The 15814-nt window shown below is 41.1% G+C and overlaps 1 protein-coding gene across 1 annotated transcript in view; it reads right to left on the bottom strand.

Moving 5' to 3' along the window:
- The window catches only part of PDE1C (phosphodiesterase 1C), a 208632-nt gene that overhangs the window by 58769 nt on the left and 134049 nt on the right, over positions 1 to 15814 (bottom strand). The window contains exon 4 of the mRNA XM_054274074.1: positions 304 to 417. Within this exon, the coding sequence (XP_054130049.1) occupies positions 304 to 417 (114 nt within the window). The remainder of the gene's footprint in view (positions 1 to 303; positions 418 to 15814) is intronic.

The following is a 15814-nucleotide window of genomic DNA, read 5'->3' as shown; positions in this document are numbered from 1 at the left end:
AGAAATTTAACATTGTTCAGAAGAAATAGTTGAGTCTACTCAGGCTGCAATAACTATGAAAGCATTTCTGTAAGAAAAAGTGTATTACTGTTATATTTGGTTTTGATCTCCTTCCCTTTTCCAGGAAACTAAAGAACTTTTTAAATGAAGGACTGAAGATCTCTTCTAAGCAGAATACAATCTTCTAATGATTAAAACCATATTGTCTACAAGTAATAAATCTTGGCTCAACCAACTTTCACAACTGTCATGTAAATTACAACTGGTGCTAGATATGAGTGCTGATGCCTGTAGTTAGCTCACCTAGTTTCATCAATGTATACTGACTCAAGAACAGTCGCTGCATATTCCAAATTCTTCTTTAGATCTACAACTGAAGCTTCCCCTCTCTCCAATTGCTTTACCAAAGACCGTAATCTAAAGAAGGGAAAACAAAAATCTGATTAGTATAAAGCAAAATAGGTTTAAGGTGAGTGTCAGTTCCCAGGGTGAGGCCTTGCATACATCTTGACAGGTGAGAACTTTTGGAAGTCTACAAGATTTTGATGTTTTTTTTCATGTTGATACATAAAGTCAACAAAAATTACTTTTTAAACACCAGTTACAATAATGTCAGGTAAATATACATAATTCCATGGGTTATCACAGAATCATACCAACACAGAATGATAGAATATGATGAGTTGGAAGGGACCCATCAGTATCACTGAGTCCAGCCTCTGACCCTACACAGGACACCCCAAGAATCACAACATATGCCTGAGAGCCGTGCCCAAAGGCTTCTGAACTAAGACTCCTTGAGTGCTGTCACTAGTCATGAGAGGGAAGAGATCAGTATCCACCCCTTCACTTCCCCTCAAGAGATTGTTGAAGACTGCAATGTTTCCTCTTAGTCTCCTCTTCTCCAGTCTGAACAGATCATGTGGTCTCAGTCATTCTTTGTAAGGCTTCCCCTCCAGATCTTTCACCATACTTGTGGCTTTCCTATGGACACTTTCTAATAATATAATATCTTATATTGTGGTGCACAAAACTGCACATAGTACTCAAGGTGAGGCCATATCAGTGCAGAGCAGGGCAGGACAATCACTTCCATTAATCATCTATCTGTTCCCTACTCAAAACTGAAATAAGTAAAAATAGAAATTACTTTAAATTTAACACAGGACCTAAGAGAGGACAATTTCAATTCAGCCATAAGAAGGAACTTCTTGAATAGTATCTGTTAACAAATTACTCTTATTCCTAATGATTGACATACACATGCAAAACTCTATTAGAGTATATTTAGAAACACTATTGTAGAAATACTATACAAGATTAGGAAATACTATGATTTTCATTAGATCAAGTAGCCACCATATATCTCGTGTATATTAAACAGTACTCACTACTTTCACATTTGAACAGTAAGCATTGCTGCATATGCCTCCTTGTTTCTTCATTCCCTGTATGGGGAGTCTGCAGTTATGACAATTAACTAGCTACCAGAAACACTCTGTGCAAGCCACAGCAGTCAATTTTACAGAGAGAACCTGACCTTTGGTTCTTCCTGACTTTTACTTAATTGATATAAGTAATTGGTAGCTTTATGCTGCAACTCATTCAAAACTCATGTTCAATAATAGCACAGTGAGTAATGATTGCTTCTTGGAACCAACATTCGTCAATGAAGATTATGCAAAGTACTATGTGCATCAATCATTTAGAAAAACAGAAGTACTGTTGTTTCTCACACCATCATGTGAAAAAATTACACTGTCTTTGTCTTACCATCCATTATCTTTAACTATTGCTGATTCATTGAGTCACTACTCTATTCATTGAGCAGCTACTCCCAATTAATTGTATTAAATAAGAGTCTGGTGATAGTTTGCCTTTAATGTATCGTTTTTGTTTTTGTTTTTTTTTTTTTTTTTTTAATAATCCTAAATGGACTGAAGAGAATCCAGGAAAATTTATTGCCTGAAAAATTCTGCTTCAAGGTGGCTGAAATAATTTTGAAATTCAATCAAATTCACCTGTGGAACTTAGGAACACAGTTAAGTGAGAGCTTGGCAGTGCTGGGTTAACGGTTGGACTCGATCTTAGCAGTCAGCTCTAAGATCAACTCATTTGTGATAACATTCCTTTGAGAGCCATAGCTTTAAAAAAAAAGTAAAACCAACAACAAACTTTATAAATTAACAAAATAGTTATCAGAAATAGACCTGACTGCATAAAAGCTGGCTTCAGTATAGACACAAAAAAGTTTGGAAAATAAGCATCTGCTGAACTGAAAGACAAACTCTTCCTTCTGAACTTCAGCACATTCCTCGCTCTCCTCTGGAAAACCACCATAATTACTGGTAAGACATTCTTACTAAGTTTGAGAAGCAGTGAGCCATATCAAAGAATTCCTACATAGAAATAGGCATGTGTCTGCCATCTCATTATAATTGACAAGCTTGATAACTTGGATATTCTGAGAGTCATGTCAGAGTTAAAGAGCATGTGCAGACTATCTAAGCACATAGACGGTCTGACAGATGCCCTGCAACAGTATCTGTCTGCCTGTTGGGGTGTAAAAAAACTGTAAAGCAAATACACAGGATATTTAACACTGTCCAAAATTATTCAGCGCAGACTACAGGTGGTTATGCATGTAATGCACATGTGCAGTAGTTTCAGTCAGCTGGGCGGACAGATGTCTCCACAGTTTGCATAGTGTAGGAGCGTTGGGGGGTAGGACAGTCGAGATGGACGGAGATGAGAGATCTCTGAAGCCAGGTTGTGGAAATTGGGGTTTATTGCCAACAGCCTGGGTGCAGGGCCGTGCTGGGAGCTGCCAGCCACAGCTTGGAGCAGGCCCGAGAGAAGAGAGGGGTAGAGAGGATGAGAGGGTAAGAGCATAAAAGGGTAAGAGAGCAAAAGCATAAGAGAGTAAAAGGTGTAAGAGAGTGAAGTTCTCGTTACAATACAATAAATCCTCTTCTGTGTTGAATATTCTAATTCTCACTTCTCTCTAACCAATCTAGTACAATATACAAATCTTACAGCACTTACATACAGCCTATAAGAATCATTACATTACCATACTGTGTTACATTTTAAACCCTAAAAATTACTCTTTGGACCCCTTCTGCCAAGCTAGTAGGGTCTGTTCTGAGCCTTGGACCTGTCTGCAAGCAAAGAGTATTTTTTCATCAAAAGGGGATTACCTTCAGCTAGCCACACCATTGTCTTCCAATTGTTCACTAACTAAGGTATCTCAAAGCTTGCTTTCATTTCAATCTCGCTTATAGTTTCTATATTCTCAAAATCTTTTGCCAGACAATCATATTTATAAGGCTTTCCTGTTTTGTCTTCCCCAACAGCATAGCAAATCCCTGAAACCCATTCCAAGAGAGATCTGGCGGCATACACAAGCATATACAGGAAGTAACCTAGAAGTTCAATACCTCTTTTTACAATAGTCAGCAGATATTATTCATTCCACACTCTGCCGCATCTTAATGTACGGCTCTGCATACGTATATAATGTTTTCACTGTGGAAAAGACACATCTAGAAAGCCAGATCATGTTGCAATTCTTGAAACTAAAAATAGAGTAACTGGTAGCCTGTGACAAAATGAATTTTTATAAGGCTGGATAGCTATCTTCTGTCACTGCTTTTGTATACAAAAAAATGCAAGTCACAAGATTCAGAGGAAATAAAAACATGTGCAAAGAGCAAACACACAGTACTGCTACACATTTTAATCCAAAAAAATTATATGCAATTTCCCAAGTAATTGCTTTGTCTTCTTCATGTTTCCTGAAGTATTATCCCTCCTTTGAATAAAAATACAAACATTTAAACATTAAATAATCAATTATTTTTATTATTATTAGAAGCATGAAAGTACAACAACAATAAGTTCAGTGGCCTTGGCAGGATAGTAAAAAGCTTGTTTCAACTCACCGTGAGTGGAACATGAAAGAACGTTGAGATAAACTTTTGACAACATTAGTCAACTGTAAGTGAAATTAAATAGTTTAGGTTTTCACTTCCCATTTACAAATTCCTTCAAGCCTATCAAAGGAAGTCCTGCACTGTAAACTTTAGCAAACTTTGGCTTACTGAATGATTTTCAATACAACAACAGCCTAGGCACTTCCTCAGTGCCAAGTCCTGCGAATTATCATTGTCTCCCTGTCCTGCTACTGAGAACTCCAAAGGAGCCCAAAGGAACTCCTTCAATATGCAAACACCCCCCTCATTCTCTGGTTCTGAACTTTGGGAACTGAATGAGCAAATATAAGCAGTTAAAAGGATTGGTCATGTTTTGTTTTTTTTTTAATTCAAGTCAACTGCTTCACCTAGCACAAACCGTTTATAGAAATCAGATATACAGATGCTAATGGAAGTCACTGGGGGTGGATAGCAATGATAAACCTGTCTGTCATATACTTCCTCAGGAAAGTGTGCACTGCCTTCTCCCACTAGTGAAAGAAATGAGCCAGGAGATTATCTTAGGCGGTCATTGTGTCTTCAGAAGGCTAAAGATGAGGTGAGATGAGACATTCCACTGAATAAATGTGAGAGCTGAACAAGAATAAATTTCAGATGTGGGAGAGAAAGAAAGGCTGCTATATACTTTTTTCACAACCAGCAATCTTCTAATCAGTATTTCCCAAAGCATGCCTTCCTGTTGGCAGACTAGTTCTTTTGGAGATATTAGTGTGAATTAGTTTTTCAAGGAAACTGTTCAAACACAATATAGTCACTGAATTTGTTGACAATGACATCCAAAGACAACAAACTATATCTTCCAGAATTAAGCATTTTCAAACCACTGTTGCCTTTTATAAAAAAACAACATCCATTATAACACATCAGACACAAATCTAACAATTTTTAATTTGCATCTTTAAAAATAGGTACCTGAAAAAACTGTCAATAAATATATTTAATATACAATAGATAATATATTATACATATAATAAAATCATAGAGTACCCTGTGGTAGAGCCCTGGCAAGCAGAGCGGCACAAGAATACTGGCTAATATTCAAGGATCTCTTCCTCCAAGCTCAGGAACAATGCATTTTATCAAGAGAATATGGGGCAAAAATGCCAAGAGCCGTCTATACATGGATAAGGAGCTGCTGAGCACCTCAGAGATAAAAAAGAAGTTTACTGAAGGTAGAAGCAAAGACAAGCTAAAACCCAGTTAGAATTGAGTCTAGCCAGAGATGTCAAAGACAATAGAAAGAGCTTCTATAGTTACCGTGATAACAAAAAAATGACTAGGGATAATGTGGGCCCTCTCCAGGAGGAAGTGGGAGACCTGGCTACCTGGATAGGCCTGGAATATGGAGAAGACTGAGATTCTAAATTAATTTTATGCCTCAGTCTCCCACAGCAAGTGCTCCAGACACCCTCCCTGCCCAAGTCACAAAAGGAAAATGCAAAGACTGCAAGAGTGAAGAGCCTAAGCCCACTGTAGGAGGGAATCAAGTTCAAGACCACCTAAGGAACCAGAATGTGCGCAAGTCTATGGGATCTGATGAGATTCATCCATGGGTCCTAAGGGTAGACGAAGTTACTAAGCTATTATCCATCATATTTGAGAAACTGAGGCAGTCAGGTGAAATTGTTGATGACTGTGGGTTGATTTGGCACAGCCCGGTTTTTGGTAGCGGGTAGGGCGCTACAGGGGTAGTTTCTGTGAGAAGCTGCTAGAAGCTTCCACTGTGTCTCACGCACCTAGAAAACCAGATCATGTTGCAATACTCAAAACTAAAAATAGAGGTTTTAGTTTCACAGAAAAGTCTTCAAGGATAAATCTCTAACAGCTTTGAAGATGGACATGCTGCTGGCCCAATTAGAGAGGTTGTTACCGCCCCTGTGAAAGTGCATAAGAAGAAAATAAAAATAGTACACAAGCAGGTTTTGTTTCCAGGCATGGCGAGGTGCCCCCAGGGGCCATCCTGGCACAGCCAGTGGGGATGCGCTGCTGCAGCCACCACCATCTTGGTGTGGCCCCTAGAGCCTTGCCTGCCTCGCTGCCCCTAGCCAGCCATGCCGCAGGCAGAAGGGCAGGGGCAGCACTGGCGGCTTCTCCTTCCCAGTGCCCCATGTGAGGAGAGGCATTAAATAGCACCAGTGCCACAGCAGCCACCACTGCCCCCACGATGGTGGTGGGGTCGCCTAGCCAGCAGCAGAAAAAGATAACAAGCAACTCCTCAACACAGAACCTAGATGAGATCGACCTCTCGGCACTGCAAGATCTTGCAAGATCTTTGAATTAGTGGAACATATTGCCAATGGCACCTACAAGCAACAGGTTTCATTCCAGTCACAGATGAGGAGGAAGTGAGGACGTGTTAGAGAAAACAACATGGTGACACCAAGTTCAGTGGAAAACAAGGGAGGGGGAGGAGGTGCTTCAAGCATTGGAGACAAAATTCCACTGCAGGCTGTGGTGAGGACTATGGCAAAACAAACTGTCCCCTTGTAGTACATGAAGTCCATGGGAGATTCAGAGATACACTTGCAGCCTGTGGGAAAAGTGCTCATGCTGGAGTGAGTGGATGTCAGAGAAAGCTGTGAACCAGTGGGAGATCTGAATAGAGAGACAGGGCCCCTGCTTCCAGAGATAGAGAGGGTCTTTGCTTCCAAACTAGAGTAGCTTAGAGGACTGCACCCTTTGGATGAGTGACCCACACTACAACAGTTTTCTGAAAGAGTATTTGCCTGTAGGAGGGACCTCATGGCATAGCAGAGGAAAGACTCCTCTCTCTGAGCAAACAGAAGAAGATCTCAAGTAACAAACTGACCAAAACCCCATAGCCTGTCTCTCTGCACTGCCAGTGGGAAAGAGGGAGAGAGCTGGGGGGAAATGATCTCTTATATCCTCCCCTGACTGTGTTAATAATAAATTTACCTTATAACTTTAAATTTGAACCTGTTTTGCCCTTAGAGTATTTTTCTTCCAATTCTTATCTCAACTCATGAGCCCTTTGTTAATTTTTATTTCCTCTATCCTCTACTGAACTGCAGCAGAAGAGAGGGAGCAAAAATCTTTTGTAGGTTCCTGGCATCTAGCCAGTATCAAACCATGACAGACTGAAAAAAAGGGAAATATAACCTCCATTTTTTAAAAGGGGAAAGTGGAAGACCCAAGGAACTACAGACAATTCAGTCTCACATCTGTACCAGGCAAGATCAACGAGCATATTCTCCTGGAAACCATGTTGGTGAACAAAGAGATGACTGGTGATAACCAACATGGCTTCATTAAGGGGAAGTCATGCCTGACAAGTTTGATGGCTTTCTATGACAGGGCTATAGAGTTGGTGGATAGGGGCAAAGCAATTGACATTGTTTACCTGGACTTGTGCAAAGTACTCAACACTGTCCTGGATGACTTGCTTGTCTCTAAACAGGAGAGACATGTATTTGATGGATGGACCACTCAGTGCATAAAGACTTAGCTGGATGGCTGCACCCAAACAGTGGTGTGGTAATGGCTCATTGTCACATGGAAACCAGTGACAAGTGGTGTCCCTCAGGAACTGGTGTTGGGGCTGACACTGTTCAACATCTTTGTTGGCAACATGGACAGTGAGATTGGTGCACCCTTAGCAAATACACTGATGACCAAGCTCTGCCCACCTCAATATGATGAAGGGAAGGAATAATGCCATCCAGAAAGATCTCAACAGGCTTGAGAGGTTGGCCAGTGAAAACCTCATGAAGTTCAATAAAGCAAAGTGAAAGGTCCTACATCTGTGTTGGGGCAATCACAGGAGCATCTACAGACTGGGAAGAGAAGTGATTGAGAGCAGTTCTGTGAGGAAGGACTTGGCTGTGACAGGTGGTGAAAAAGTCAACATGAGCCAGCAGTGTGTGCTCACAGCCTAGAAAGTCAATCAAATCCTGGGCTGCATCAAAAGGAGCATGGCCAGCAGGTCAAGGGAAGTGATTCTCCCTGTACCCTGCTTTTGTGAAACACCACCTGGAAAACTGCATACAGTTCCAGTGCCCCCCACATAAGAAGGGCATGGAACTGTTGGAACAAGTCCAGAGGAGGGCCACAAAGTTGATTAAGGGATCAGAGTCCTTCCCGTATGAAGGCAGGCTGAGAAAGTCAAGGCTGTTCTGCCTGAAGAAGACTGCATAGAGACCTCATAGCAACCTTCCATTATCTGAAGGAGACCTACAGAAAAGCTGGAGAGAGACTCTCCATTAGGAACTCTAGAGATAGAACAAGGAGTAACATATTAAAAGGGGGAAATTTGGGTTAGATATATAGAATAAATTCTTTATTGTGAGGGTGGTGAGGTACTGGAACAGGTTGTTGGGGATGCTCCATACTTGAAAACATTAAGAGTGCAGGATGGGGCTCTGAGCAACCTGTTCTCGGGGAAGAAGTCCATGCTTATGGCAGAGGACTTGAAACTTGTTCTGGTTCCACCAAGGACAGAGAAGATTTTTGCAGTAAGCAAGAGGGAACATGGCCAGAACCTGGAGGGTATTCTGTATCACCTCACATCATTACCAGTGGAAAAGGGAGTCTCCTACAGGGTGAAGAAGTCTTTTTCTGGTATTTTATGTGGCTGCAGTTGGGTCTGGCTCTGCACTGAGCATTTTGCATGTGAATCTCTCTCTTTTGTACACTTGTTTTTAGTATTGTTGCTGTTATGTTTGTGTCTTGTCTAAATGCTATTTCCAGTAAATTGTTCTTATCTTAACACATAGCCTTTACTTTTTGTACCTCCAATTCTCCTGTCCAGCCTGCCACAGAGGGCAGAGGGAGGGCGAGGTGGGGAAGCAAAAAGAGCAGCAATGTGGTTTGCAGGGTCTCAGTAGACACTTACTTGGGAACTACAATTCCAGTTGCTCTTGAGACAGTACACACCACAAGGTAACCTGTGCTTTTACCTTCATGATCACAGAGAGGACATGAGGAAGTGGGATGGAAAACCCATCTCTGTCCCAGCAGCACAGGTGTGTGAGTTGAGAGGAAGGACAACCACCACAGAAAATTCTTCAAGGATAAATGCTGCTCCAGTTTCCAGTGGGCTAGTTGTCAGAACGGATGGGCTGAATGTTATTTCTGATCCTCCTGAAAGGACCTAAAGTTAATATTTATAAGACATGAACAATGACTACTATGACAAGAACTAGAGGAGCTGTGCCTCCAGGAGGAGGAAAGGGACAATCTGATCTATTAGACTCTGTGGATCTGATGGCTTTGTGCATCAGACCTGCAAGAGTATAGGACTTTGGTTGACACTGGCACAGAATGTACCCTGATGCCATCAAGATCTATAGAGGCAGAATCTATCTCTGTTTCCGGGGTGACAGCTGACAGGATAGGAGCTGAAACAAACTTGACTGGGAATGAATGGCAAAAACACTCCAATTCTGATTGGTCAAGAGACCCTGAGTGTCCTTGGCATATATTAACTCAAGAGAGGGTATTTCAAGGATCCAAAAGGGCACTGTTGGGATTTTGAGGTAACTGTTGTCGAGATAGAGAAAATTAGCTGAATACTTTTCTTGGTTTCTCGGAGGACCTTCTGCTGTGGGATGGGTGATGATCAAAGAACAACATGTACTGATCGCTATCACAACAGCGCACCGACAGTACCACACAAACCAGGACTCTGTCACCTCCATCCATGAGATGAGTCATAAACTGGAGAGCAACCCTTTAATATCCCTACATGACAGTGCATAAGTCCAATGGAGAGAGGAGGCTGACAGTGGACTATCATGGCTGGAACAAAGTCACACCACCTCTGAGTGCTGCTGTGGACATGCTGGAGCTTCAGTGCAAACTGGAGTCCAAGGCAGCAAAGTGGTGCCACCACTGATATTTTGCTAATGCATTTTTCTCCATTCCTTTAGCAAGACAGTGCAGGCAACAGTTTGTATTCCCCTGAAGGGATGTTGAGTACACATGGATTCAGCTGTCCAAAGGGAGGAAACACAGCTCCACTGTTTGCCATGGACTTATCCAGACTGCACTGGAAAAGGGTGAGGCTCTAGAACAGTGCAGTACATCATGTGGGGCAAAACAGTTGACAAAGTTTTGAGAAAGGGAAGAAAATAATTCATATCCCCCTGAAGGCTGGTATTGCTATAAAGCAAAGTCAAGGGACCTGCCCAAGAACATCAGTTTTTGGGAATAAAATGGCATATCATCAGATTCCAATAGATGTGGTCAAGAAAATTGCAGCTATGTCCCTGCCAATCTGCTAAAAGTAAAGACAAGTTTTCCTCAGTGCTGTGGGTTTTTGGAGAATCCATGTTTCAAATTACAGTCAGATCATAAGCCCTCTCTATCAAGTGACTGGGAAGAGGAATGGTTTCAAATGAGGTCCTTAACAACAACAAACTTTTAAACAAATAAACAGGAGACTGTTCATGCAGTAGTCTTGGAGTCAGGAATACAAAAGAAGCAAAGCCTACTATATCCCTGCCAAAAAAAAGATACTGGCAGCTTATGTAGGGGTTCAAGCTGCTTAAGAAGTGATTGGCACCAGCTCCTCTTGGCACCCCGACAGCCACTGCTGTGCTGGATGTTCAAAAGGAAAGTCCCTTCCACACATCATGCCTCTTTTGCTACAAGGAGTAAGTAGATCACATTGATCACACAGTAAGCTTGAATAGGAAAACCTAGTCACCCAGGGATCTCGGAAATCATCACGAATTGACCTGAGGAAAAATTTTGAACTATCTGCAGAGGATGAAAAGGAAAAGATGTCATCTGCTAAGGGGCCCACACCATATAATCAACCACCTGAAAAAGAAAAGTGATACATCCTCTTAACTGACAGTTCCTGCTGTATTTCAGGGGTACATAAAAAATTAAAAGCTGTATGGAGTCCTATGCAGTGAGTCACAGAAGCTATTAAGGAACAAGGTGGATCAAGTTAGGTTGCAGAGCTGAAAGCTGTCTGGCTGCAATTTACTGATATGACTGACAGAGATAAATGGCCAGTGCTCTACTCCAAGACTGATTTGTTGACAGTAGCAAATGCTCTGTGTGATAGTTAGACCTATGGAAAGAAAGAAGCATTGGCACCACAGAGGGAAACTAATTTGGGCTGCTGAAATGTGGCAGCACATCACTGCAGAGGTAGAGAACTTGGCTGTAAAAGTACGTCATGGAGATGCACACATACCCAACAGTCAGGCTACTGAAGAACACCACAACAATGGATAGGTGGATCAAGCTGTTAAGACTAAAGTGTCTCATGTGGATCTGGATTGACAGCATAAGTGTGAATTATTTCTGGCTTAGTGGGCCCATGACACCTTAAGCCATTAAGGAAGACATGCAACATACAGGCGGGCTCATGTTTGAGCGGTGGACATAAACACAGACACTATCTCCCAGGTTATCCTCAACGGTAAAACATACACTGCAATCAAGCAGGCTGTGAGAGACTGGAAAGATTGATGTCTCAGGACATTTTGGGGTGCATGCAGAGGGGAAGGGTCAGGTTGGGCCTTGCCTTGGCAAAGCAGCACACTGCCCTGCATACACCACCCCCTTAGAGCCAGTATCCCAGCCTGGCAGAGCCTGCCAATCCCTGGCACAATGCTCCACATCCACCCCTGGAGCCTTTAACCCAGTTTCTGAGTGGCGAAATGACCAGAAGTCCGACTTGGGGGAAGGGCCCAGGAAGGCCAAGGGGTATTTAAGGCCGAACAAGAGGCCATCTAATTGTGTAGACCTTACTTTATTTTTAGAAGTTCTGTCTGAACACCATTGGAACCCAGGAGTTGGTAGCTATATATATGTGCTTTTCTAGGTCTTCTTTGTCTTTCTTTCTCTTTTTTCTTTGTCTTCTAATTCTCCCTTCTTGAAATATTGCAACTTAACATCAGATAAGTGTAGCATTTACTGAACTGAATGGGTCAAGTTAATGTTTTGAGAAATGTTTTATGTTGACTGGATGCCAGTTCCCTGATTTTCTTAAGTTTGCTAGTTCCCTGATTTTTGTAAGTTTGCTAGTAAAGTCTTTTGTGTTGTTTTGATCTCTTGAGAATATCTTGTCAGTATTCCTCCTGTGCATCCAGAGTACATGAAGCCTCTTCAAAAGTCCCATCTACCAAGTTGATTGGGGCCCTACACAGGCCAAATGGGTAAAGCCTCTGTGATATGGGGGACAGTGGTTGAAATATAAATATGGGGAGGCCTGGCAGATGGATTGCATCACACTCCTGCAAACCCACAAGGTGGGCACTGCAAGGCCATTGTTCTTACAATGGTGGAAGCAACCACTGGACCTGGATGGCTGGAAATGTGCCCTGTGCCTCACACCACTGCCAAGGCCACCATCTTGAGCCTTGAAAGAGAAGTCCTGTAATAACATGGCACCCCAGAAAGAACTGAGTTGGATAACCAGACTCATTTTAAAAATCACCTCATAGACTCCTGGGCCAAAGAGCATGGTATGAAGAGGACATATCATATTCCCTAACACAAACCAGCCTCTGTAAAAATTGAATGGTACAATGGATTGTTGAAAACCACATTGAAAGCAATGGGTGGTGAGATCTTTAAACATAAACTCGGCTCTGGACACAGAGGAACTATATTGAACAATATGCTAAACAATTACTCCATTAGAGACAAAGCTGCAACAAAACACAAAACTCTAAAATGAAATGCATTAAATGGTTTATCTTTTTGTATTTTCACAAATGTCCCCAGAATGGCAGCAGAGTTGTTTGCTCCTGGATTGGCCAATCATCCTTGCAGGACCATGTACCTAATACTGATAGAAATACCAAGCATGGCTTCAAATACCAGAGTGATAAGTGAGAAAGAAAGAAGGAAAAGAAAGTGATGTTCTTTTTCCTAAAGGACCACTCTAATATCACCCACATAGAACAAATATAGTTGGTTTAGGACTTAAGTCCAAATTTGAAAAATAGGTTGTAACAGAGTATGTAGATCCATCAAAAACCATTTTGTCTAAAAGGGAAAATATCTCAAAAGGATGGCTGGGTACTCTAACTCAGGTTTGCCTACATGGTGCTAAGAATCCTCATTAGTATTGTTAAAGTACTAGATAATTTAGGTAAGTTTTACTGAATAAGTTTTATTAATGGTGGTTACATTTTGGTGTCTTCTAAGTTTCATTTCAAAGACTGTTCTTGTTAGTTTGAGTAAAGGTTTAACAACATTTTTTATGAAAAAGAGTACGGAAGAATACCAGGTGGACAGTTCCTCCTTTTAAAGTAGGTCCAAGTATCGAGTTTTCTCCATCTAGAAATGTTCTTTGAGAGCATAACATGGTAATGGGACAGAAGAGTCACTGTTCTTCACCACATCAAGTGTTTGCACATTTTTATCTTGTTAAGTTTTATGATATTTATGTTCCTATATGGTTTTTTAAGTTTTTGCCAGCAATATTTTAAGAAGTTCATATTTTTTCTCTAGTTGCCACAGTGGATGGGAAAGATTCCTCTCTCAATTTAGTTCTCGCAGCTTACATAGGATTTAATATGATAATGGAATCAAGTTTTTGTACTTCTTCCTATCTCCTCAGAGCAGTTTAAAATTACTATACCAGGGGAAGCATGTGTAGTAACAGTAAGAGATGTGTAAAGCTTAATTTTGCAGAAGAAAGGGATGAACAGTTGGTGGCCTCTGCAAGGAGGGAGAAAAGGGGCTGACAGATGAGCTGAAGTGGCAGTTGTAAAGTTCCAGCTGTAGGCGAAGAAGATATAAGTCGTTTAGAGAAGAAGAAAAATTTTGGGGTTGAGAACCACTGAAGGGTTTGATAAAGCTGAAAACTTATTCAGTCTGATCTCAGGACCCTGACTGATGATAGGCTGAAGAGGTTGGAATTACTTGAGTGCTGTTATATTTTGTCTCCCACCCTTGAGGGAATCCAAACTATTATGTAGTAGAATATTTATTGAATGTAATTTTCCCATGGTACCCACTGACCTTTTCCTCTTTTCCTAGGTATGAGTTCTGAGATCCCCTGAAATCAGGTTGGTGGGAGGAGCAAGAGTGGTACTCACACACATGTATATTTGTTTGCGTGGTGGTGATAACTTGACCTGTAAGATCATAGATACCAAAAGGGAAGGTAGCCTAATTATCATTTCTTAGGGTTTGTACAAGGAGTGTAATGTATTGCACTATCAATAAGTAAGAGAGAATCTTAAATGGAATTTGCCATGATATTTTGGAGCCCAATTTATTAGTTCAGGAAACATCTCTATCATCAGTTCGGTGGTAAATTACAGTGACTTCTAATCTATACTATTTCTTTGCTAGCTTTAATATTGGTACCTTAATGTAGGGCACTGTTTTTATGTAATCTACTAGAAGTTCATTTGTTTTATAATGTGTAGTAAGTTATGGAGGGGCTTGACAGCTAGCCTGCAAGCAAAGCTGAATTAATAGAAGAAATAAAAATTGATGATTTTCAAGTGTATGTATACCAAGGATGAAGACAAGGCAGTCAGCACGGAAACAGATTAGAAAGGATACATGAAAATTTTTGTAAGCTAGACTACGTGTGTAAGTAGATGTGTATGAGTGCCTTATTAAATTTCTGTAAAATTTTTGCCAATTATATTGACGTTAATTGCTTTGCACCAATGAATATAATAAGTTACTGTGATGCAGCTAATGACTTAAGATCACGTTTTGTTAAGAGTATATAAAGCTGAAGAACACACAGAATAAAAAAACCTTTTTCTTCTCGGACCCTGATCACGTGTGTATGTCATGTCTGGCCTAACGGTGACAGTAAGTAAATCTGTTCAAGACCTTTTGTCTGCTATTCTCTGTCTGTTCAATAAATAATTCATTTTATGAAAGATCTGTTCTGCCATTCTTAGAACTTGTGAGTCAGAGCAGTTTAGGTGTGTCTGAGACTGAAATAGTTCATGCCTCAAACATTGATATAAAGTTTTGCTCATTTTAACAAAAACTGTATAAAGAAGATACAACCAAAGAAGGCTCCCTGAAGATGCCTACCTGGAACTTTGGATTGTAAGTCAAACTACTTAGATTAGATAAAAGGAAAACCCATTCTTCAGTTGACTGAAACAAAAAGTAAACAAGGAAAACAATGTGGGCCAAACCCAGCAGCTGTGCTAAGAATCACCTTTGGTTTGCTATTGGGTGGGAGAGGCTGTAGCCCACAGACCCATTTTTTGGGAGCAGTTTTGCACAGATTACCCCCATGGCCGAGGTGAGGGGAGGAAGTTTCGGTGTGTTGAAACCTCTGCTCAGGAGCAGTGAACCCATGCTCCCTTACACAAACTGGCAATGGAATCCCTGGGACATTCAGCTGAGGGGCAGCTGAGGGTGTGCCTTAATCCATCAAAGGCTCCAGGAAGTGCCCCCCTGTGAAAAATACATATTAGATGATTGGTTTTTTGCAAATATTAAAATGAATACTGTATTTGTTATGTTGGAAAGTTATGTTGTACTAATCCTTTTTTTTTGTAGTGCTATACTAATCTTTCTAAGTAGTGTGGTGAATACAGTTTTAGGCTACAGAAGCTATGTGATGTAAGATACTTTTTCTAACTAGCTCAAGGAGAGATAACAGTAACAAGACACCAAAAACCTAAGAGAAGAATCATTGCCTCTTTATTGGGAAGAACCAGACTTCAAGGGACCAAGATGATTGATTTTTAAGATAGGCGGGGGGGGGGGGGGGGGGGTTTGTGGGGTATGACAATAACCAGAAACACCCTTTGTTTGAAAAGAATTTTTGCATCATGTATGAGATATGTGAATATGCAACAGGCTCTTGCTTTAAGAGTTAATCCTTTGTTAGCAAAGTGTGTTCT

Source organism: Melozone crissalis, unplaced genomic scaffold, assembly GCF_028551555.1.
Source record: "Melozone crissalis strain CALT ecotype California unplaced genomic scaffold, PUWL_Pcris_2 ptg000016l_1, whole genome shotgun sequence".
In the NCBI taxonomy this organism is placed as follows: domain Eukaryota; kingdom Metazoa; phylum Chordata; class Aves; order Passeriformes; family Passerellidae; genus Melozone; species Melozone crissalis.
The sequence above is the reverse complement of the archived record's forward strand: the minus strand, read 5'-3'. Positions and strand labels throughout refer to the sequence as shown.